We start from the raw sequence: 25,043 nt of genomic DNA on the forward strand, positions 1-25,043 counted from the left end.
ATTTAAGCATTTAATCTCAGGTGACACAACAGTGCAGTGCTGAGGGAGTGTTGGTCAATTATCATATTGCTGTTTGTGGGACCTTACTATGTGTAAATTGGCGGCCATGTTTGTGAACCGCTTTGAGCTGTGGTGGCGGAGTCATTGATTATATTCAAGGCGGAGATAACAGATATTTGAGCTACAGTGGAGTCAAGGGTTATGGGGAGCGGGCGGGAAAGTGGAGTCGAGGCCAAGATCAGATCAGCCATGATCATATTGAATGGCAGAGCAGGCTCAAGGGGCCAAATGGTCTACTCCTGCTCCTATTTCTTATGTTCTTATGGTATGTGAACCTTTCACCACAGTAAACAATTTGTACAGAGGCTATCATACTCTCCCTGTGTCAGTCAATAACATAAATCTTCGTATCACTGTTGGCCTAATCATAAATTTCATCAGCACTTCTAGTCTGATCATGAGTAATGGCCATCTGTTGCTTGTCATTGTGACAGCTGTTGGCAAAAAGAAATAAATGGAAAGCTTTAAACTACAACATGGAAAAAGGAAAGATCATCATTCTGGGATGTTCCAAGGTAATAATAACACATAGACGATGTCAACAAACATAGCTTATGACATCATCTGAACGCCTGATGTATTACAGCCCTGTAACAGTTTCCAGAATGAGAATTATTACAAACACATATGGTTACCAGGTGGATAAGTCTATTTAAACTCAGAACCTCAGCAGCTTTAAAACGATGTAACCTGACTTGCCGAGAAACCAAATCTTGTAATTACAAGAACAATATGGTCTGAAGAGGAATACTGCTGACTGAACGAGGGCTCCAAACATGCATTCTTTTGTTGAGTGCACATGGTCGCATCAAGACTCTTCGCAAGACCCCGATAGGCAGTTTGCATCAAATAGCTGTAGTCGGCAGTGAAAATTCAGTGGAATAATGTTGCATAGTGTCCCTACACCATGAAGAGAGAATGGAATCAATGGGAACACTCCCAATGGAAGGTCATGCAGAAAAGGTGGCAAACAAAGTCACGTAGTAAGAGAACATTTAAAAAAGACTATATTCAATGATTTACGCACACTTAGCTTTCTAGCTAGATTAAGGATACTTGCCCCCAAACTATCACTTGTTAAGTTACCTTGACTTTGCATTCTTTTCAACCTTGCATTCTTTTCAACCTTGCTAGTGATCTACACTAGCTTTCTTGATAATTCTTCTTTTTCTTAGGCAGTCCCTCGGAACCGAGGATGACTTGCTTCCACATTAAAAATGAGTTCTCAGGTGATTGATGAGTCCAATGCGGGACCTACAGTCTCTGTCACAGGTGGGGCAGACGGCGGGTGGGTGGGGTGCTTGGGTTGACGTGCGCTCCTTCTGCTGTTTGCGCTTGGCTTCTGCTTGCTCCCGGCGAAGAGACTTGAGGTGTTTGTCGCCTTCCCGGATGCTTCTCCTCCACTTTGAGCAGTCTTGGGCCCGGGATCCCCAGGTGTCGGAGGGGATGTTTCACTTTTTCCAAGGAGGTTTTGAGGGTGTCCTTGAAGCGTTTCCTCTGTCCACCTGGGGCTCTCCTGCCGTGTTGGAGCTCCGAGTAGAGCGCTTGTTTTGGGAGTCTCATATCGGGCATGCGGAGAATGCTTCACGACATTTCTTGATAATAAAATACATGCAAAGGTCCTGTCATAAATCGCAACTTCTACAAGAAGTAACTCGAAGTACTACTGAACGGCCAGCTGAGGGCGCCGTCCAAGGAGTATAAATACTCGGGCGTGGGCCCACCTTGACCAGAGACAATCTGGAAACAGGAAGCTAGTGACTACTAACTAGACCTCCATGTTTTGTTACAAGTCGATTAAAGCCTTGCTTTATGTACAACCAAGTGCGTAGTGAGTCTTTATTACGTCAGGTCCCGATTATGGCTACTTGCCATAACTCTAAGGTGAAGCAGCTTCACCGCAGTATGACTCCATGTGCAGCAACATTAGGAGATGCATTTTATACATTAATTTGTCAGGTGACTGATTCATATTGATTCTACTATTCAGCTGGAGGGGCTTCAAGTAAATAATGGGTGACCCAATATCCACCCCCGACCTTGTGCAATACAAAGGGAGATGAATGCATCAAGCTGACTCAGCAGGAGCCATGTTAGAAACAGATGCGGCTATAATTATCTACGCAAATTTATTTATTTCCCAGATTAGCTGTGTGTACATATTCATATAAGCTTGATATCTTCAGTGAAACTCAAGCTACCTCAGCGTAAAATAAATCAACATTTCTTTTATATTTGGACAAAAAAGAACACACTTTGAAAAATGAACTGTCTTAAATGAAGTATCTAATGGGAGATTAGATGATGAGTGGGATAGAAATTCTCTCTCCCTCAGGCGTGGTTTCAAATCCAGCCGAGTCTACTTGAATGAAGGAGAGTCCGATGCAAAATTGTTTAAGCACGTGCCAATGCAGTACTCAATAGTCATTGACCCCCAGCACAAAACTGACAAATCGCACTCATCAAGATCACAAAGATGGCTGATTTCGGAAGCAGAAAAATACACAGTACACTAATGGGACACTCTTCTGAGGTTGTGGTCGTGACAAAAATGAAGTTATGTTTGTCTCATTTTGGCCTGGTACTGTCCCTTTAAATTGTGTCAGAAAAAGCAATGAGTTTAAAAGCCAACTGCCGTTAAATTCCATGTCCTCAACCCAAGTCAATATAAATAACGTGAGATTTTGTCCATTATCTCCAAGGTTATAGGCTTGAGAAAAGAACCAAGCCACATAATTCAAACATAAACAATGTTGGTGATTGTGGTTCCGTTATGGCCTATAGCTTCTATATGAATAAAAGTGGTCAGTTAACTTTTAAATCCAAGGGATCCCAGCAAATGTTTCAAGGGTATTTAAGTACAGGTAAACGGAATTCTTCAAATCAAAGAGAAACAGTTTGGAAGCTTCAAGATTTAGCTCAGGGTAGTGTAGCTCCCACAGAGATGAGAAATTTTACAAAACAATCACTCCAGTTTATAAAATGTTAACTAAAAATAGCAATTTAGTATAGAGATTGTGAAACTGTGTTTTCTTTGAAATAGACTAATTTCAACTGTAAATATATATGTTATATTGTTAATTATTTGCTACTTTATCTATTGCTAAATAAATGTGCTTCATTGTCAAAGTCTAAAACAAGACTTGATGTTGCGATGCTCTACCAATCTTCATACAATAGAAGATCATGGGGAGGCGAAAGATAATTCCAATAAAGCTAAAGTAATTAACAGAAAGGTTTTTGTTGTTTGTTACCCTGGACTAGTAACAGCTTCCCTAAATATCGGGGTAAATGGAGGTCACAAGGGAGCTGGGAACGTGCCTAGGGGAGTAATCTAAAACACAGGAGTGGTAGAAAAAGACCCAGAAGCATAAGATTGGTTAAGAAACACTGTTTGGGGGTGGGGGAAGAGAGTAAATGGAGCTTTACTCTGGGTATGCCGTGCTATACCAGACCTGGGAGTGCCAATATTAAGAAATCAAAGTGGTTGTATACTAGAAATGAGACTGGAAAACTGACAGCATTTCTGTGAAGAAATCCAATTGCTTACCTCTTCCATCATACTTAAGGTTCTCGGCTTTTGTCTAAGTAGGAGTAAGACTGGCAGAAGTCAGAACTGGGTAATTTTCAGCGTAATGCTGTTAACATGATTGGGTCCCTGGGAACTGTAGTCATCTCCCAAAGGGCCAATGAAACTACAGATGGAATTAACAAAACCGGTTATCTGCCCTTACAAAGTCACTGTCGTAAAGATGAAAACCTTGGCAACAAAGTCATCTGCCAATGCTGGTCAAACAGGTAAGAGCTCTGAATGTCCCTGAAGCAACACAACCAGAAGGTGTGCAGCAGTAAGGGGTACGAGGCAGTAAAGTCAATACAAAGTAACTCATCAATGCCAAGTAGACTTACCCTCCCGAGGTGCTATTAACACTGTAAAATCTGCCAGATTGCTGATTTACTAGTAGCACTGAAAATGGCGATGGCTAATTAACGGTCTCAAGTCTGATATTTGTGGAGGATCGGGGTTCAGCATCATAATAATGCTGAGTGTTTCCAGCATTTTTTGTTTGTATATAATAATGCAGCCTGTGACGTCGTGTGCACGTTTTTGGAATAGCCTCTGTAATTGAATGGATACTAAGTGACTCCAAGATGGGGCACAAGTAGTCTGGTAGACAGATACTGAACTGAAGAAATGGAATTCTGAGAAGCTCAGTACTTTTGTATCTAGAGGAGCACCAAGAGGGAGAGGAAGATCTCAAAACAAAAAGATAAAGTCGATTGAGAGAGAAAATCAAAGACAGAGGCAAAGAAGAAAGCTCAATTAGGGGAAAGTACAAAAACAGTATTTTCCTTTTCAATTATTTATTTTAATCCCTGGTCTCGACTTTCCCGAGTTGAGAAGATGGGTTGGAGACTCTCTGTCTCAAACCACAACCACTGCCATTCTTTGGCTAGCCTCGAGGAAGTATGCGAGAGCAGCCTAGGTTAACCGACTGAGTTTTGCTTCCACCTTGTGGAGAATTGACTGACCTCCACTTGGTTGTTTGAGAGAATGGCATCTTTGACATCAGTAGCTCATTGTGTAGGGAAATCAGTCTGGAATGCAGCACACTGGAGTTTCAGAATATTTTGCATGAATTTTTTTTATATTTGTTCTCAGGGCATGCGCGACACTGTCAAAGTCCCATTTATTTCTGATCCCTAGTTGACCCAAGGTGGTGGACCTTCTTGAACCGCTGCAGTCCTTCTGCTGATGGTTCTCCAACAATGGTGTTAAGTAGAGCATTCCAGGATACTGACCCAGCGAGAATGAAGCAATGTTAATATACGTCCAAATCAGGATAATGAGCGACTTGGAGGTGATGCTCCCACAACATTACCATTACTTCTCTTGCCCTTCTGTCACAGGACTGTCAAAGTAAGTTTGGTGAGTTGCTGCAATAGTATTTACTGCAGCCACAGTGCACAGGTGGTGGAGGGACTGGAGTCCAGTGGCAGAACTGGTTGATTAAGCAGACTAAATTAAAAATCCTACATAAGAAAATTATTTTTTCAATAAACCTCCCTCTTGCAGGTAGCAATTCTGCAGAGTTGCAGTGGTGCTTTCTATCTGATCCAACACAAATCAACATTCTCTTCTGACTTGTGTTCTATTCGGGATGGGGAAGGAGGAATTGGTAGAATTTGTAAACCAGAAGGCTACTTTCGTGCGCGTGGATTTTTCAGTCTCATGGCACTTTTATGTTGCTGCCCTGGTAACAGGCTATCATCCCTGAACAGGTCTCCTGGCACTGCTCCCCCCACCCATCAGACACCGGGCAAAATGGGAGGCAGCGAGTCTGGTAGCAGTCCATTAGACCCCTGAGAAAGTGGGTCTCCACTGCCACCATAACAAGGCCTTTCATATTTCAGTTGTAGCAGATGGCAGGAGAAAAGCAGAGAAACTTTGATAACAGAACTGAGCGTTCCGATGTCCTAACTGGCATTCAAGACCTACGATTCAAGGTTTTCATTAGGTCGTTGCAGCAACTAAATTAGGAAAGTCAAGAACAGAAAAACTTATCAGCTACTGAAGGTGTACGATGATATGGTCCCCACTGCAGCCTCCCTGTGTAGGAAGTGCCAAAATTGTGGCATTAGTGGAGTTGTGCAGCATGCATGTAGACTATGGAGCATTATACCAAACACTGCCAGTGTACAAAGAATGGGTCGCAGCAATAGCAGCTGACTAAGGGTGGCTATCTTTAATTCATACTAGCTCTCCTGTGACATTGCTCATGGATCATGTGTTTCCTGCCATTTAGCACGATGATTTGGGAATTTAATTGCCCGTTGTTAATGGAGAAAAAGTGGGGGGGGAAAAAATCCTGTTGCTTTGAAGTACTGGGCCATGTTTGTTTTCATAGTGAAACCACAACATTCTGACTCAGAGGAAAGAGTGCTACCAGGTGAGCCAAGCGGAAACAGAGAACCACAAGGAGAGCTGGCATGGGACTTAGAAAAGGAGGTGGTCTTGCCAAACTTAATCGGCAGCTCTAGCTGCTAGCACCAAAGAGCCAACATCAGGAACTGCCCATTTCCCAGGACTGACATCCCTCACCAAAGCAAAAAAAGTAAAAGGAAAGATCTGTTTGGCACCAAGCATTCATACTGTAAGTAATTACTAGGTCTATAAAATAAATTTGAAGCATCACAAAGAATTTAAACGCTACTTTTGGAAACAGTCAAAGTGGTTAATACTACTCACCGGCATTCAGTGCCTTAAATTTTTGCTTTAGCTCGCGTGGGGTGAGGCGATAATGATCGAGGCCATCGTTCCAATAGATACGATCGAGTACTTGCAGGTCTCCACCTACCAACCAGCTGCCACTCTGCATTACCATCTGTGGTTTTCATAAGGGATCAGAACAAAGAAAAAAAACTTACATTTCTAATGAGCAAACCTGGGATACGAGACAAAAAAAAGGCAAAACAATGCATATGCTGGAAATCTGAAATAAAAGCAGAAAATGCTTGAAACACAAAATGCTTGAAACCAATGTTCCCGTTAAGCTACGCAACTGCGCAGGCCACTTGCTGGCTTTACGATGGGAAAAAACACGCATGAAATTTGAATGGGCTGCTCAGCCCGTTAAAGGAGCCACGCACCCCCAAAAGATTAGAGAGAACATTGCTTGAAACTCTCCACAGGTCAGGCAGCAGCTGTGCAGAGAGAAACAGATCTAACGTTTCCGGTCGACGGTGACACATCCTCAGGACATATCTTTTGCTTCTCTGATTTCTCTCATTATCACCTCCTTTTGCCTTGCAACATCTTCACTTCTGTCATTTAATCATCTTCAGCCCTCCACCGAATCACAGACTTTTTTTTTCCTTTTCCTTGCGCCTTTCCCCTGGCTCTGTACCTGCTTGTGAGCTGTTCATCTGTAACATTACAGTTCTGGCGAAAAGTCATCGATTGGAAAGGTTAACAGATGCTGTCTGACGTGGTGAGTGTGTCCAGCATTTTCAACTGGGACATATAGAACTAGCTGTCTAAAAACACCAACTACAGATAGATACGTCACCCTAATAAAGCTTCAGTGGTATAGAAGGGACACTGAAAATAATCGCAGGAAACTTAATGGATTTTTTCAAAATAACAAATATTAATGATTATTTTTTTTAAATGGTAATTATTTTTCAATGTTTTGAAAATTAACTAAGAATGCGCAGACACAATAAAGCAGATCATGCTGCATGCAAGGTGTCCCCTAGATTTGTACTACTCGTCCATACCACAAGGATAAAGAACTTCTGTGGTGAGTTAGGGAGTCCCCGATATCCCAATTTAAAAGTGAGTGGCTCGCAGCTGCACAACAGGCAATGCTACGGAAATGACTGACGGGAAGAGGGTATTTGCAGTCAAACACCCCCAATCACCACTCTTTTAGATGACACTAATTTATTTGACCAGATCGTAACAAGACATGCCTCCTGTTTAGTTTCTCAGTGCAAACTGCACTGCAACGGGAAAGCTATCTCAAGAAAAAGCTAAATGTCATACTGATCTTAGAGGGAGGAAGAAATGCTTTTAACGAAACCTTAATGTAAGGGTGTTCTTTGCAAGTTGTTCCCCACTGACGGGCACAACGCTCCTCTTTCCTGTGCTCATAGAATTCTGGATTGCGAAGGATAGCCACCCGGTGCCCATTATACACCAGCGCGAAGGCAGTGCAGCCATCCAGTCGCTCTTTATCTTCATGCGCTGCTGTCAGGACGATGGGCACCGACAGGTTAATGAGACCCCCTGCAGGGCAAAAGGGGACAAAAAAAAAAATAAGAGCACGAAAGGGTGGGGCAAAGGAAATAATTCACAGCTTACAGAGATTACTTTTGCTGGGTGTGCACATGAAAGTAAACACATGACAAATTCAGACGCTTAGTATGTTCCATTATGAGACCTCCCTGCACGAGGTGCACCACCATCTCCACATCCCCCGCTGCACCCCCCCCCCACCCCACCCCATCATCGCAAATCAAATCAATATCCGGTGAAACTACCTTTCCCACTCAAGGGGAGATTATAAAGGATCAAGTTGCTGTGGGAGTGAGCTAGTTGGCATCAGGGTTGAGACTCCTGTGGTCATCTAAACCAAGTTGAACAACTGAAACTGGTTTCTAAAGTGGCTCATTTGGAATTCTAGGTGTAGGGTGGAGGCTCTGAGCCATCACACCTGCTGTGGAGTTGCTGCTGGCCTATTTTAAAAGCCATGCCTCCTATAGAACCCGCCTGATTATAACTTCCAATGAAATCAAAGGAGATAAAAATCGGGCTTGTTCTAGAACGGGTGCACGATCCGCTCCAATATACGACCCAAGCGATGAAGGTGAAAATTACCCCCAATATGTTTTAACTTACCATTTTCCTTAACTTTCATTCAAAACACCATACTTTGATTATTCATAAAAGCTTTGGAAGGAGAAAAAAACCCCACAAATCAACTTTTGTAAACTAACATTATTGGAAAAGAGAAATCATCGAAGAGCTCAGGCACCAGCTGGAAGGTGTGATTTATTAAGGGTTAACTTTCAGGTCAATGATTTAAAACATGAAGCCTAAATTTATATATTATTGTTCATTCCTGGGATGTGGGCATCGCTGGCGGGGCTGGCATTCATTGCCCATCCCCAGTTGCCCTGATACAAATTAGTGGACTTGATAGGCAGTGGGCTTGATAGGCAGTTAAAACCTATAAAATTCTGTCAGGCCTGGACAGACTAGATGCAGGAAGGATGTTTCTGATGGCCGGGGAGTCCAGAACCAGGGGTCATAGTCTAAGGATAAGGGGTAAGCCATTTAGGACTGAAATAAGGAGGAATTTCTTCACCCAGAGAGTGGTGAACCTGTGGAATTCTCTGCCACAGAGGGCAGTGGAGGCCAGTTCATTAAATATATTCAAGAAAGAGTTGGATATATTTCTTGAGGCTAAAGGGATCAAGGGATATGGGGAGAAGGCAGGGACAGGGTACTGAATTTGGATGATCAGCCATGATCTCATTGAATGGCGGTGCAGGCTCGAAGGGCCGAATGGCTTACTCCTGCTCCTATCTTCTATGTTTCTAACCACATTGGTGTGAGACTGGAGTCAAATAGGCCAGACTGGGTAAGGACGGCAGGTGTCATTCCCTAAAAGGACATTAGTGAACGAGTTGAGTTTTTACGTCAATCCAACAGCTTCATGATCACAAAAGCAAAACACTGCGGATGCTGGAAATCCTGAAAGATAAACAGAAAATGCTGGAAACACTCAGCAGGTCAGGCAGCATTCTGTGGAGAGAGAAACAGAGTTAATGTTTCAGGTCGATGGCCTTTCGTCAGAACTGGAAAAGGTTAGAGATGTAACAGGTTTTTAAGCAAGTGTAGGGGCAGGGAGAGGGGGGAGGGAGGAAAGAACAGAAGGGAAGGTCTGTGATAGGGTGGAAGGCAGGAGAGATTAAAAGACAAAAGGGATGATGGTGCGAGGCAAAAGGAGATGGTAATGGGACAAGTAAAGGAACTAAAGATGGGTCTAGAAGAAGTGTAAATGGCAGAATCATAAACAGCTGCCATCCAAAAAAATGGGGGCCAAGATTATGATCTGAAATTGTTGAACTCAGTGTTGAGCTTCATGGTCACTTTTACTGATAATAGCTTTTTAACACAATGGCATGCAAGCAAAGCAAAAAAGGCAGTAGCTCTTACCAATGATGCCTAGCATATGTGAAACTCTTCTGAGATCAGAGAGAAGGATTGATTAAAAAAAAAGACAATTTGTTTTGTGTACAGCACGTCAGACACACACATCACCTCCACACCTCAGGGAGTATGTTGGATGGGTTCCTCTTTATTCAATAAACTAAGACACGTCACCTCCCCTCTCCCCTCCTCAAAATAAAACCAGACACAGATACTCTACCACAAGGCTGCACATCTCTCACACTCCCTTGCTGACGATTAAAATAAAGTTTTAAATGGGTCAGGCACATGCTCCCTCGCGGTTGCCAAACACTGGATAGCTCTATCGTGGCCCCAGCCAGCAAGCAACAGTTTTCAATTTGAAGCAGTTACCAGTAACAGATATCAGCCATTGGTAAACACGCTGCAATGACATGACAGGAAACTTGCAACAGGAACAACAAGGGGTGACTTTGCACTGTTCATCTTTTGCTCAATAAATGTGCTTTTAGTTAAAGTTTGAAATGAGATCTGATGTCTTATCTTTCAAAGACATGAGGAAGGCTCTTTTAGAAGCTGGATCCAACACTTGACGCAATTCACAAGAAAGGTTCTGTGTTTGTTACCCTGGGTGCTTTATCTCATTTTTTAAAATCTTAAGTGTCCAAATCATAAAATCTTACAGCATAGGAGGCCATTCGGCCGGCTCTTTAAAAGAGCTCTGTAATCAGTCCCACTCCCCCGCTCTTTCCCCAGAGCCCTGGAAATTTTTCCTTTTCAAGTATTTATCCAATTCCCTTTTGAAAGTGGCTACTGAATCTGCTTCACCTCCCTTTCAGGCAGTGCATTCCAGATCATCATAACTCGCTGGGTAAAAATATTTCTCCTCATCTCCCCTGAATTGAACAACATTCAGATGTTTGAAGAAATAACCAAGAAAACACAATTCAGATAATTTTGGACATCGAGCAAGTCCCAGCCGCTAGACATTAATCACCACATTAAGGAATTTTAGCAGGGCTTTTGATAACTCAAAATAGAAATGTAACAAAAATGATGGACTCAGCCTGTTGGTAGCTAAAAAGACTATTGCTGATGGAGATCTGAGAAAGATAGGTCAGTTAATGGAGGACGGTCAGATATGCTCAGCCAGCACGCTCGTGAAAGAAAAGTATTGGATTGCTCTCGCAAAGAGCTGACACAATGGGCCAAATGGCCTTCCTCCTGTGCTGTAAACTTCCAATATAATTTTAAACCCTCTTATCCCTAAAGAGTGAAAAATAACACTTTTCCCACCAACCCCCACCACCTCCTCCAGCTCAAAAGATAACAGGAACATTGCAGAACCAGGATCTTTACAAGTTACAAATATGGGTCTATTCCTGATCCTCCCAGCGTGTTCACTGGGAGGGCCCCGTATCGGTTTCCACTCTGCCTGTCAATACTTGAAATCAGTGCTTTTTAAAAAGAAAATTACTGTAGTACTCAATAAAATTCCTTTAAAAATGATAGGCAGTGGAATGTGTAGCCAGTTCCTGTGCTCGAAATCCCAATAATTATCATACCCACACTCCTTAAAAAAATAGAAAACGTACTTAAGAGCTTGGCCTCTAGAATTCTGCGATACCTTAGGATCTGCAGCAAATCTAGCCCATTACTAAGTGGTTTACACATAAGTATAATAACAGTACAGGAATCTCTCGATTTACCGGAAATCTCTGTTAACCGGCAAAATTCAGGAGTAGGTTCAGGTAAGTTTTACTTCATATTAGTGGCCGTTCCTGGATCAGTGGCCGTGTAATCGGGGTTCTTGCACTTGTTGCTAAGCAACAGGGACGCTTGGTCTGTGGCCGGGCTTCTTGCACCTGTTGCTAAGCTACAGGGAAGCCTGGATTTGTTGCTGTGTACGGAGCTCTCGTACCTTTTAACTATACCTCTCAGTAATCCGGACTTTTTGATAAACCGGCACCACGCTGGTCCCGTCGGTGCCGGATAAAAAAGAGTTTCCTGTACAAGACTTTTAAAGAAAAAGACCTGCATTTATATGGTGCCTTTCACAATCTCAGAATGTCCCAAAGCCCTTTACAGCCAATTAAATACTTTTTGAAGTTGTCATGTAGGAAAAGCAGCAGCAAATTTGAGAGCAGCAAGGTCTGACAAACAGCAATGACCAGATAAGGTTTTTAATGATGTTGAGGGATAAATATTGGCCGGGACACCGGGGATAAACTCCCCTGATCTTCTTCAAAATAGTGCCATGGGATCTTTTACGTCCATGAGCGGGCAGACGGCTACTCGGTTTAACGTCTCATCATTAAAGTCAGCACCTCAGACAGTGCAGCACTCCCTCAGTACTATGCTGGAGTACCAGCCTAAATTTTGAGCTCAGGTCTCTGGAGTGGGACTTGAACCCACAACCTTCTGAATCACAGGCGAGAGTTCTACCACTGAGCCACAGCTGACACCTGTGTTTAGAGAGCAATAGACTTACATCGCAACTGGAAATATAAACTAACTCTATAGGATAGTAGATTTTCCAAGCCCTCGGCTGCAGCAGAGTTTATAAGTTGCGAGCGTGCCTTGGGAAACCGCGGGCCGACTTGCAGCTTCTCCTGAGGAGGAGAAGCGACCAAAGAGGCAGCGCACAAGCTGGGCCAGCAGAGAACTGGAGCAGTCAGTCAGCAGCACCCCCCCCCCCCCCCCCCCCCCGCAAGACAGCCGCCTAGCCATGTTCAGTCATCAGCAACAGAATGGAGAGCTCAAATGACCTCGGTTAGAAGAGCAGGAACAGTGTGGTCATAACTGAGCCGAGAGGGAGTACAGGTAGAAACAGGAGCGACAGTCAGCAGGATCGGCAGCGAGGCAGGCACTGGTGTTGGTACGCTAGATTTTTACAGTCGGTTTCTTAGTTCGTGAGCAGGAGTAACAGCCCGAGACCTCTGTGGTAAACTAAGCTAACTGTACCATAGAGCCACAATCAAGCTGCTCCATCCTGCTCTTGCATGGCAGCCCCTGTGCAAGCACAACCAAACTCAAGAATGCACCTGCAGAATTTCAATGTAAGAAGTGCAATGTAAATGCGATGCAAGCTGATCAAACCAGCTATGTAAATACTACTTTAAGTCTGAAAATACAAAAGAACATCAGATTTATATAAATAATAGTCTTGTATCTGTGTCACACTTCCTGTCAGCTTTTTCCATTCTAAATTCCTATGTCCACATTTATAGTGGAAACTGCCTATGTAAACTTGTCACGCTGCAATTACAGGAAACTCTCTTTTAACCGGCACCTAAATAACCGGAAATCTCTGTTAACCGGCAAAATTCAGGAGTAGGTTCAGGTAAGTTTTACTTCATATTAGTGGCAGTTCCTGGATCTGTGGCCGTGTAACTGGGGTTCGTGCACTTGTTGCTAAGCAACAGGGGCGCTTGGTCTGTGGCTGGGGTTCCTGCACATGTTGCTAAGCAACAGGGAAGCCTGGATTTGTTGCTGTGTACGGAGCGCTCGTACCTTTTAACTATACCTCTCTGTAATCCATTTGCAGCAGGTGTCATTTCGTTCAGCCCCTGCATCCAGTCTTTACTGCAAACCATTAGAACTGTCAAAAAGGTGTTAAAGCTTTTGTTGTATATAAAAAGGATGGCCAACATCTGAGCCTCAGCTTAGGCTTTGCCACTCTCACCCAGGGATTATTTGAGGTCTTACCATCCAAAAGGCAGCCAAAATGAAGGCTCTGCAAGAATTCTCGCTCTCTCATGAAGCCATTGAGTGGAGTAGCCCAACCCTCCGCCAGTACCTGCACCCACTGCAAATCCACCTAGAACCAAGAAAAGAGACACACGTTACACTCACTTTTGAAACTCATCAATATTCGCCACAGCTAAAACAAAAACTTGCACACAGTATACACCGCGCCTTTTCCTGGGACTAGGGACAGGGTCGCAAGGCTTGGAAGCTAAGCAGAGCCAGGCCTGGTTAGTACCTGGAGGGGTGACCATCAGGGAAGACCAGGTGCAGAAGGTCACGGAAGGAGCCGCGAGGAGGGGCGGTTGGTGAGAAGGTCACGGAAGGAGCCGCGAGGAGGGGCGGTTGGTGAGAAGGTCACGGAAGGAGCCGCGAGGAGGGGCGGTTGGTGAGCAGGCCCGGGCATTGGGCTGAAGATTGTCGGACAGGAGGAATGGTGGAAATGGAATGGCGGCGCGCACAGACGCAGCGGCTTTGCTTCTCCCAGGATGGTGCTATTTACGTTTAATGTTAATGTTATTTGTACTGGACTCATGGGAGCTTGCAAGATCACATTTCGTTGTTCATGTACTTGTGCATTGTACAATGACAATAAAGTTGAATTATTATTATTATTTTCACGTCCTCAGGATGGCCCAAAGCGCTTCAAAGCCAATGAACGACCCTGGAAATGTAGTCACTGTAGGCAACCGTGGCAGCCAATTTGCACACAGCAGTCCCATGAGATAAATGACCAGATAATCTGTTTTCGGTGGTTTTGGCCGCGAGATAAATGCTCGTCAGAACACTGGGAAAAACTGATACACCAGGGGGTGCAGAAGATCTGGATAGGGCAGGCTGGATTGGATGAACCGGTTGGCCCTATTCTGTCCTTGCCCATCGTATGTTAGGCAGGTTCGAAGCCACGTTTCTCACTGGTTGCAAAAAAAACCGAGTCCGGGGACAATCCCTGTAATCGACATTGCTACACCAGCCTAGAAGGAAGCAGGCTTTAATTCAAGGATTTCCAGGGAGAGTGATATTTTCTGAAAGATATCTGATCAATTTAAGGCAAGTTTATAATTTTTTCCTTATTTGGAAGCACACTCAATTTTTAAAAAGTACTCTTTTAAACTTTCCTTCCCCATTCCAAAGATGTGCGGGTTAGGTTAATTGGCTATGATAAATTGACCCTTAGTGTTAGGGGGATTAAATACGTGGGGTTACAGGGATAGGGTGGGATATGTGTTGGTGTAGGGGTTACGGGGATCGGGTGGGATATGTGTCGGTGCAGGCTCGATGGGCCGAAATGGCCTCTATCTGCACTGTGGGGTTTCTGTGATTCTGTGATTAGCTTTAAAGGATAATTATATAATTTCTGCAAGTCAATCTTTGGTTGTTGTCCGATAATTCTTAGTAACTGAAATAAACTTTTGTTTTTCTTACTTTTGGTCTTTAAGGGTGTATATATATATTATATCCATACAATTTACCAGGAGTACACTAGTTCATTTGTTAGTGAATTCACTTAGTCCTTACTAATTTAAAACAATGCTCTCGTCATTGGCACAGCACAGAGACAGAGCAGCCAATGGCAGCAGCTGCAGCAGTGGCTCAGTCTGGGAGCCAGCTAGACAGGCTCCAGCACACTTGTTATTTACTGTAATTTAAATGAGTTGCAGACCCCGATTCTCTGAAGGGACTTAAAATTAGCCGCCTTCCCTGGGGTGGCAGGGAGGGAGGGCTGGGGGGAAGAGAGAGTTGAACGTTTGTTGAAAATGCAAATGTACACAAATGGAACAGTAACTGTCTCTGCTGTATAAATATAAATTATATATAATCTTCAACGTCTCTCTTACACTTAAAACCCCATCAAGCCAGCTGTATGCAGTGGCTTAAACACAAAATACACGATTAATAAAATACGTCAAATGCTTAAACTGTTCTTCCCACCCTCCCCTAACGAATACCCCCTTCTCCATGGGTTGGTGTTAGTCGGCAAGGTGCGAAGATAAACGGTACAAAGTCAGCTAACAGAATCGGGATTCAAAGTCTCGGCAGTTTTACATTAAAAGGTACTGGAGGAATTGCATCGCATGAGAGCTGCAAAGAGCACCACTGAAATATTCCGTTTGCTGTAAAGATGTTCCCACAGTTTAATTGCGGCAGCAAATCTCTGTGGTTTTGGAAGGGGGGTGGTGGTGGTGGTCAGGGGATGGTGAAAAACAGGATCAGAGCATTTCAACATGAACTCCACAGGAAACCTTGGGTTTGTGATTAGTTTTCTGAGGAGCCATTACAAATTTTCCCTGCCTGCCACTTGATTCCAACTTAGACAAAAGAAATATAAAACCAGAAATGAGCTTTCACGATATTAGCACAAGGATGTTCACTGCATTGCGATATTACTCCGGTAATCTGTTTTAAGCGCTTTAATGCCTCCAATAAAACATACACCATCACAGACAGTAATGATTGTGGGGTAAAGCAGGCTTGCTGTCAACGAGGGGGCTTCACAATCCCCCAGTGAATATAGTGCAACATACTGCGTATGAATTGAGAAGTAGCAGTGTCTGATTCAATTAAGAAAAGGAACTTGCATTTATATAGCGCCTTTCACATCTGCAGGATGTTCCAAAGCGCTTCACAGCCAATGAATTGCTTTTGAAGTATAGTCACCATTGTTATGTAGGGAAATGCAGCAGTCAATTTGTGCACAGTCGGGTCATCAGTACGACAAATGACCAGTTCATCAATTTTGATGTTGTTGGTTGAGGGATAAACATTGGCCAGCACACCGTGGAGAACTCCCCTGCTCTTCTTCAAATAGTGCTGCGTTAACCTTTATTTCCACCCGAGGGGGGCCAGGCTGGGCCTACGGTTCAACGTCTCATCCGAAAGACGGCACCTCCGACAGTGCGGCGCTCCCTCAGCCCTGCACTGGGAGCGTCAGCCTAGATTTTTGTGCTCAAGTCTCTGGAGCGGGACTTGAACCCACGACCTTCTGTCCAAGGCTAGACAAACGAGAGTGCTACCACCGAGCCAAGGTGACACAATGATCATATTGCGGCATCCAGTTTAACTTGCAACATCCTCTTCGTGTGCAGGATTAGTTCCTAAAATCTATGAAGCACCTGTTGCTGGTAATTAAACTTTTGGAAAAAGTTGCGCAAAGATCAAGTTGGTTTAGTTCATTTAAGAACAGAGAAAAGTATAATACAACCCAGTCTTTCGGAATTGGAGCTAGTACAGCGGAAACCAGAATACGGGAAACTCTCGATTTACCGGCACCTAAATAACCGGAAATCCCTGTTAACCGGCAAAATTCAGGAGTAGGTTCAGGTAAGTTTTACTTCATATTAGTGGCCGTTCCTGGATCTGTGGCCGGGTTCCTGCACCTGTTGCTAAGCAACAGGGAAGCCTGGATTTGTTGCTGTGTACGGGGCTCTCGTACCTTTTACCATACCTCTCTGTAATCCGGACTTTTTGATAAACCGGCACCACGCCGGTCCCGTCGGTGCCGGATAAAAAAAAGGTTTCCTGTATATCTAATTAGTAACTAGGTGCAATCCAAACAACACCAATTTCTACAATGTGACATAACACTTGTATTTATACAGTACTTGATCATATCAAAAAAGTCTCAAAATGATTGTCTGACTTGTGAGGTGCATTAAGGGGTGTTTTAGTACCACTGGGTGAGGGTTGAATATAGGTCACCACATCTGCTCTTTTCAAATACTGCCTTGGGATCTTTAACATTCACCTGCACTGGCAAACAGGGGCCTCGGTTTAGCAGCTCACCCGCAGGGACAACACCTCCAACACTGGCGTCATCCTAGATCGTGAGCTCAAATCCTGGTACGGGGCTCGAGCCCGCCCCCACCTTCCAGCTGTGAGGCCAGAGTGCTACCGGCTGAGGCGCGCCTGCGCAAGAGAGGAGAAAAAACCTCATACCTTATTAATTTCCAGGGCTAGCAAAGTGTCTGCATCGGCTCGAGCGAGATCAAGCTTGTTTTCTGGGACGAACAGTTCCTTTATTTCGGCATATGCATCAACGGGGACAATGTCCTGTTTGAAGCAATCAATAAAACCCAAACAATATCCATTTAGTTGCAACACTGGACTTTTGCTAAAAGTGCCGGCAAATTTAAGCTTACATTGCCGTGAATGGTTGGAGGCACTTTACACAGGAGAGGGGGGGAAAAGAATTAAAAATCCTGGTCCTGTAGTGCCATCTTGTGTTCATAATCAGTAAAAGCATCTGCTCAGAAAGAAAGAAAATCAATGAATTATAGAGCTAATAAAATCATTTTATTACAAATATATGATTCCATCTGTGGAATAGATGGTAATTCACAAAGGTGTGTGGCAAGGAGGTGCTTTAATCTACAGGTAAGGTGGCTGTATAAAACCGATGACTGCGAAAGCCGTAGTCAAATTCACGGTCAACTTCAACAGAAATAAAAAATCACCACCACCACACAGACCTCCGTGAAGAACTCTATTCAAAACATCTGTTTCAAGCGTCATTTATATATTTTTTTAAATGCTCATTTTGGGGGTGGGGGGGCTGGGTGGTAAACCACACATTGACGTCACTTTGACTGTGACTTCGTAGGTGCCGGAAAAGGAGTTCCTCTATTTAGAGTCATGCTAGCGTTACTAGTTACCAAAATAAATATCTCCACAAGTGATGGTGGCCAGATACGAGCTGGGGAGTAGAGACTGCAGTGAATTCAATGCTTGCTTAAAAATCCATTTTTATAAATCACACTTGAGTGGGCATTAAGATTTCCTTTTAAGTTGCTGTATTCGTATAATTGGGGCCTAACTGTAGAAGTAGTTACAGAAATTCTTCTCCAAAAGTGGAAAGAGAATTCTCTCTTCACAAGATTCTACTTGGCATTTTTTTAAAAAAAACATAGGCCAACTACAGGAAACTTTGGTTTATCCAGAGGTTGTATGTCCGGAAACCTCGATCGAACGGCAGAAATCAGCAGCCATTTTGGTTAGGTTTTTTTTCTTCTCCTAGCATTTTCTTTTAAACAGTCAGGCTCTGGAAAGCGTCTCTGTAGCTTAGCAACAGCTTCAGAGATGCTTCCAAGGTATGGGCCGAGTGTTTACAAGCTGTTGCTAAGCAACAGTGTTTGTTGTCAGATACGGAGATGAAAACCTCCATATCCTTCAACATTAGCGCTGGTCTAGCCGGAAGTTTTGATAGATCGGCAGCAGCTCGGTCCCGTCGGTGCCGGATATCGCAAAGTTTCCTGTATTCCCATGAGTTCAGAAGGTTATATGGGATAATCTAATTGAGGTGCTTAAAATGTTAAAGGGTTCGATAGAAAATACAGAGAAACTATTTCGCTTTTGGAAAAAGGTCATCGACCTGAAACGTTAACTTTGTTTCTCTCTCCACAGATGCTGCCTGACCAGCTGAGTATTTCCAGCGTTTTCTGTTTTTATTTCAGATTTCCAGCAGTATTTTGCTTTTGTTACGGAGAAACTATTTCCTCTGGTGGGGAAATCCAGAACAAGAGGGCATAACCGTAAAATTAGCAGAAGGGCATTCATGAGCTAAATCACGAAGCACTTTTTCCATACACAAAGAGGGTAGTGGAAAACTGGAAGTCTCTTCCCCAAAAGGTTGTGGATGCTGGGTCAATTGAAATTTTCAAGACTGAGATCGACAGATTTTTATTAGATAAGGGTACTGAGCAATATGGATCAAAGTTAATGAGTTGAGGTACAGATCAGCCATGATCTAACGGAATGGCAGAACTGGGTCGAGGGATTAATGACCTACTTCTGATCCTATGTATGCCAGTCTCCTGTTGCTGACTTGGGAAAAGGGTAATAAAGATGATGCTGGCACAGGACCTCAAGGTATATGGCGTCACTCGATCATTTCTACAATATGAGCGGTCTTCCCTTCCTACCCAGCAATAAAGATTTATAAAGCCCCTTTCACCACCTTAGGATGTCCCAAAGCGCATTACAGTCAATGAAGTATATTTTTTAAGTGTTGGCACTGTTGTAATGTGGGAAACGCGACAGCCAATTTGTGCACAGCACTCCTCGGTACTGCACGGGAGTATCAGCCTAGATTATATGCTCAAATTTATGGAGTGGGACTTGAACTCACAACCGCCTTGGGACATCCAGAGGTGGTGAAAGGTGCTATATAAGTGCAAGTATTTATTTTTCTTTAAAACTGCTAGCAGTTCAAGAAAACGGCCCACCACCATCATCTCAGGGCAACTACGGACGGGCAATAAATGCCGGCCTTGCCAGCGACATCACATCCCAAGAATGATTTTTTTTTAATAAAAAGGCCCACTTGGTAGGTCACTTCCTACAAAAAAGTTGGTCAGGTAGGACCTTGTCCCTCTGAGTCTATACTGGCAGGTGTTTACTAGTTAATCATAATGGTTTTCTTCAAGTTTATACTCGATAAGAGTCCATTATTTTACCCAGTACTGAAGAAAGACTGATAGGTCTATAGTTTCCCACGTCTATTTTTATCACCGTGTTAGCCTACTCACTTTTGTGTTGTACCTATCAGATTGGCACTTATAGTTCCAATTATCATGAGAAAGGCATCACTCACTGAAACAGCCTTACACTGGGTTTGGTGGAGTGCATTTGAGTGTCCTCGGGCTGCCTGCTTTAGTGAAACAGGCAAATTTACTCTGGGGTTACCACTGCCTGTGTTAGATCTTGACATCAGGATCCACCAATCCCAGTACCCCCTACTAACCCCAATATAATAGGCAGTTCAACTGAGAGCACAGGTGATTCCTTACCCTCTCCTGAAGAAGTTCGATCACTTGCTGGACACATTCATTTACGGAACAGGCATCGGTCTTCAAGACTAGCTCAGGAGCTTCTGGCTTCTCGTACTCTGAGTCAATACCAGTGAACCCTGTCAGAAGAAGACCGGGTCATTGTGTTCCTTGGCCAGTAATTAACTGTGCAATTTAATAAAGAAAGACTTTTGCCATCTTCCCGATAGCTCTGTTGAAAAAATGCTCTACCAGTGTGGAATTCACAGGCTAAGATACCTGGTCTGTAGTGAGTTGTCCGATTCCAGTCTGGGCTAAAGTATCTAGGGGTGGAACAGCCAGCCTCATTGTACCAGAGTTTAGGAATCAGGTGAGGGGTAGGAAATAAAATCAGCCACCATTCCCGCTTCTGACCATTACCCAAGTGAAACCTGCTGGAACGTGCGTGTGCGGATCTCGGATGAGGGCAGAATCTGCATCAGCCGAGATGCTTCACAGCCCGCCCCCATTGCAGGGAACGGTAGCACAGCGGTTATGTTACTGGACTAGTAATCCAGAGGCTTGGGCTAATGATCCGGAGAAAAAGGAGTTCATATCCCACCACGGTAGCTGGGGAATTTAAATTCAGTTAATTAATTACAATTCAATTAATTAAATAAATCTGAAATTTAAAAAAAAAGCTAGCATCAGTAATGGGGACCATGAAACTACCGGATAGTTGTAAAAACCCATCTGGTTCACTAATGTCCTTTAGGGAAGGGAATCTGCCGTCCTTACCTGGTCTGGCCTACATGTGACTCCAGGTCCACAGCAATGTGGTTGATTCTTAACTGCCCTCTGAGATGGCCTAGCAAGCCACTTAGTTATATAATGCGGCCCATCACCACCTTCTCAAGAGCAATTAGGGATGGGCAATAAATGCTGGCCTTGCCAGCGACGCCCACATCCCGTGAATGAATGAAAAATAGTAGCCCAGCTGGCATGGGCAGGTGAAGAAAGGCCATCTGGGTGAGATACTGGAGCCTGCCTGGTGCCAACAGAACTTTACTCTAACAAGAGTCTGCACCTTCAAGAGAGCTGGGCAGAAAATTGGAGCAAAAACTTTTAAAAAAAACCTACCTTTACCAATCATCATTTATTGGTTAAGGCAGTAGATATAACATCATACTTCCCGCTATCCCTTCTCACTTTCACCATTATTTGTAAAGATTGCCAAAGAAAGTTCAATCTCACACAATTTTAACTGACTGTAATCATGGTCATCATTAGAATTCTGCAGGAGATATTTACTGAAATTTGCAGAACAATTTTCCCACACATCAATGTTTTTTTTCCACATCAATAAAACTAATTTGCCGTATGCTTTCAATAATAAACACACACACACACAGAAGCATTAAAAGACCAGACAAGCAGCAAATTATTAAACCATCCAATTCCCATGCTCAGTGCCATTCAGTATCAAATTTCTTGTTCCCTGAGCAGACGCAAGAAACTACCCCACAGAGAAGCAGAGGGAAAATAAATCAGGACACGTCTGACTGGGGCCACTTTAGCACAACTACTAATAACCAGTTAAAGGGAGAGTTAAAAGGCCAGTGATAAGTCAGCTGCCTGTTTTGTGTCAGGGAATGGAATTGGGAGGGGGAGGGGGGCAGTGGGCGGCGGGCAGAAGAAGAAAGTGCATAAAGTTAAAGAATGATGGTCTGCCATTTTACAAAAACTGAGGGCGGTGGAGGCCAGTTCATTAAATATATTCAAGAAGGAGTTGGATATATTTCTTGAGGCTAAAGGGATCAAGGGATATGGGGAGAAGGCAGGGACAGGGTACTGAGTTTGGATGATCAGCCATGATCTCATTGAATGGCGGAGCAGGCTCGAAGGGCCGAATGGCCTACTCCTGCTCCTATCTTCTATGTTTCTATGGCAGTGTTCACCACGCCTTTCATTACATCGGCTGCTGTCATTGTATATAGCGGACAAGAAGCTTATATCTACATCTGAAGCTTAACTAAAGACAAAAAGACTTGCATTTTATATAGCGCCTTTCACGACCGCCGGACATCCCAAAGCACTTTACAGCTTTACTTCTTGGTTTCTTACATCACTGTTGTAATGTAGGAAACACGGCAACTAATTTGCGCACAGCAAGCTCCCACAAACAGCAATGTGATAATGACCAGATAATCTGTTTTAGTTATGTTGATTGAGGGATAAATATTGGCTAGGACACCGGGGAGAATTCCCCTGCTCTTCTTTGAAATAGTGCCATAGGATCTTTTACATAGGATCTGAGAGAGCAGACTGGGCCACAGTTTAACATCTCATCCAAAAGACGGCACCTCCGACAGTGCAGCACTGGAGTGTCAGCCTAGATTTTTGTGCTCAAGTCCCTGGAGTGGAACTTGAATCCACAACCTTCTGACTCAGAGGCGAAGGTGCTACCCACTGAGCCACGGCTGACACGTAAAGGCAACTCATGTTATACAGTCTATACATTTTCATGGCTTGGCATGGAATTAAACAGAACAGGAGGCCATTTGGCCCATTGTGTATGTGCATGATCCCACAAGCAAACAGTCTACAAGTGATCCAGGAAAGTTAATACCAGCAAGAGCTGTATCAGCAATCTGATTTTTTATAATGCTTTTTCTTTTAAATTAAGAAGCACATGAAAGCTTAAGACTTGCAGATTGTCAGCAAATTCTGCATAAATCTCATTTCCCCCGGCCCTCAAGGATGCTCGCTGTTTCGTAGGTTCAGATCCCATGGCTACCCACCCATTTAATCCACGCCAGGAGTGGGCAGCCACACTCGAATCCTTGCTAGCAACAAGAACTTCAAGATTCAGACTGTGGCCAAGAGCAGATTGTGAAGTAGGTCTGCCGTGACGAAAATCAGACTAACCACATTCTCACGTTTGTGTCATTTGCAATAGAAAAATATTTGCATTTAAATCGCAACTCAATTACTTCCTCAGAATGTCCCAAAGCGCTACATATCCAAATACATTTTGAAGTGTTAACGTGCCTAAACACAGGAGTCAATTGACACACAACAACAAAGACTTCGGAGCTACTAAAGCAGTGGGAGCCGAGGAGAGCGAGAGTTCAGAGCTACTAAAGCAGCGGTCGCCCTGGAGAGAGCGAGAGTTCGGAGTTACTAAAGCAGCGGGAGCCCAGGAGAGGGCGAGAGTTCGGAGCTATTAAAACAGCGGGAGCCCAGGAGAGCGAGAGTGCGGAGCTACAAAAACAGCGGGAGCCCAGGAGAGCGAGAGGTCGGTACTACTAAAGCAGCGGGAGCCCAGGAGAGAGCGAGAGGTCGGTACTACTAAAGCAGCGGGAGCCCAGGAGAGAGCGAGAGTTCGGAGCTACTAAAACAGCGGAAACCCAGGACAGAGCGAGAGTTCGGAGCTACTAAAACAGCGGGAGCCTAGGAGAGTGAGAGTTCGGTGCTACCAAAACAGCGGGAGCCCAGGAGAGAGCGAGAGTTCGGAGCTACTAATACAGCGGGAGCCCAGGAGAGAGCGAGAGTTCGGAGCTACTAAAACAGCGGGAGCCTAGGAGAGCGAGAGTTCGGAGCTACTAAAACAGCGGGAGCCCAGGAGAGAGCGAGAGTTTGGAGCTACTAATACAGCGGGAGCCCAGGAGAGAACGAGAGTTCAGAGCTACTAAAACAGCGGGAGCCCAGGAGAGCGAGAGTTCGGAGCTACTAATACAGTGGGAGCCCAGGAGAGCGAGAGTTCGGAGCTACTAATACAGTGGGAGCCCAGGAGAGCGAGAGTTCGGAGCTACTAAAATAGCGGGAGCCCAGGAGAGCGAGAGTTCGGAGCTACTAAAACAGCGGGAGCCCAGGAGTGCGAGAGTTCGGCGTTACTAAAACAGCGGGAGCCCAGGAGAGCGAGAGTTCGGCGTTACTAAAACAGCGGGAGGCCAGGAGAGCGAGAGTTTGGAGCTACTAAAACAGCGGGAGCCCAGGAGAGCGAGAGTTCGGAGCTACTAAAACAGCGGGAGCCCAGGAGAGCGAGAGTTCGGAGCTACTAAAACAGCGGGAGCCCAGGAGAGCGAGAGTTCGGTGCCACTAAAACAGCGGGAGCCCAGGAGAGCGAGAGTTCGGAGCTACTAAAACAGTGGGAGCCCAGGAGAGAGCAAGAGTTCGGCGCTACTAAAACAGCGGGAGCCCAGGAGAGCGAGAGAGTTCAGAGCTACTAAAACAGCGGGAGCTCAGGAGAGCGAGAGTTCGGAGCTACTAAAATAGCGGGAGCCCAGGAGAGCGAGAGTTCGGAGCTACTAAAACAGCAGGAGCCCAGGAGAGCGAGAGTTCGGAGCTACTAAAACAGCGGGAGCCCAGGAGAGCGAGAGTTCAGAGCTACTAAAACAGCGGGAGCCCAGGAGAGAACGAGAGTTCGGTGCTACTAAAACAACAGGAGCCCAGGAGAGAGCGAGAGTTCGGAGCTACTAAAACAGCAGGAGCCTAGGAGAGCGAGAGTTCGAAGCTGACAAAACAGCGGGAGCCCAGGAGAGCGAGAGTTCGGAGCTACTAAAACAGCGGGAGCCTAGGAGAGAACGAGAGTTCGGAGCTACTAAAACACCAGGAGCCCAGGAGAGCGAGAGTTCGGAGCTACTAATACAGCGGGAGCCCAGGAGAGAGCGAGAGTTCGGAGCTACTAAAACAGCGGGAGCCTAGGAGAGCGAGAGTTCGGAGCTACTAAAACAGCGGGAGCCCAGGAGAGAGCGAGAGTTTGGAGCTACTAATACAGCGGGAGCCCAGGA

At 44.6% G+C, this 25,043-nt stretch overlaps 1 protein-coding gene across 1 annotated transcript in view; it reads right to left on the reverse strand.

Moving 5' to 3' along the window:
* The window catches only part of papss1 (3'-phosphoadenosine 5'-phosphosulfate synthase 1), a 113,456-nt gene that overhangs the window by 19,238 nt on the left and 69,175 nt on the right, over nucleotides 1-25,043 (reverse strand). Inside the window, exons 5-9 of the mRNA XM_086007058.1 lie at nucleotides 20,293-20,411; nucleotides 17,444-17,557; nucleotides 13,469-13,580; nucleotides 7,647-7,852; nucleotides 6,311-6,446 (exon numbers count right to left, since the gene is read on the reverse strand). Of these exons, the coding sequence (XP_085863184.1) occupies nucleotides 6,311-6,446; nucleotides 7,647-7,852; nucleotides 13,469-13,580; nucleotides 17,444-17,557; nucleotides 20,293-20,411 (687 nt within the window). The remainder of the gene's footprint in view (nucleotides 1-6,310; nucleotides 6,447-7,646; nucleotides 7,853-13,468; nucleotides 13,581-17,443; nucleotides 17,558-20,292; nucleotides 20,412-25,043) is intronic.

This window comes from Somniosus microcephalus, chromosome 2, assembly GCF_052327205.1.
Source record: "Somniosus microcephalus isolate GS21.2 chromosome 2, FLI_Smic_1.0, whole genome shotgun sequence".
Classification (NCBI taxonomy): domain Eukaryota; kingdom Metazoa; phylum Chordata; class Chondrichthyes; order Squaliformes; family Somniosidae; genus Somniosus; species Somniosus microcephalus.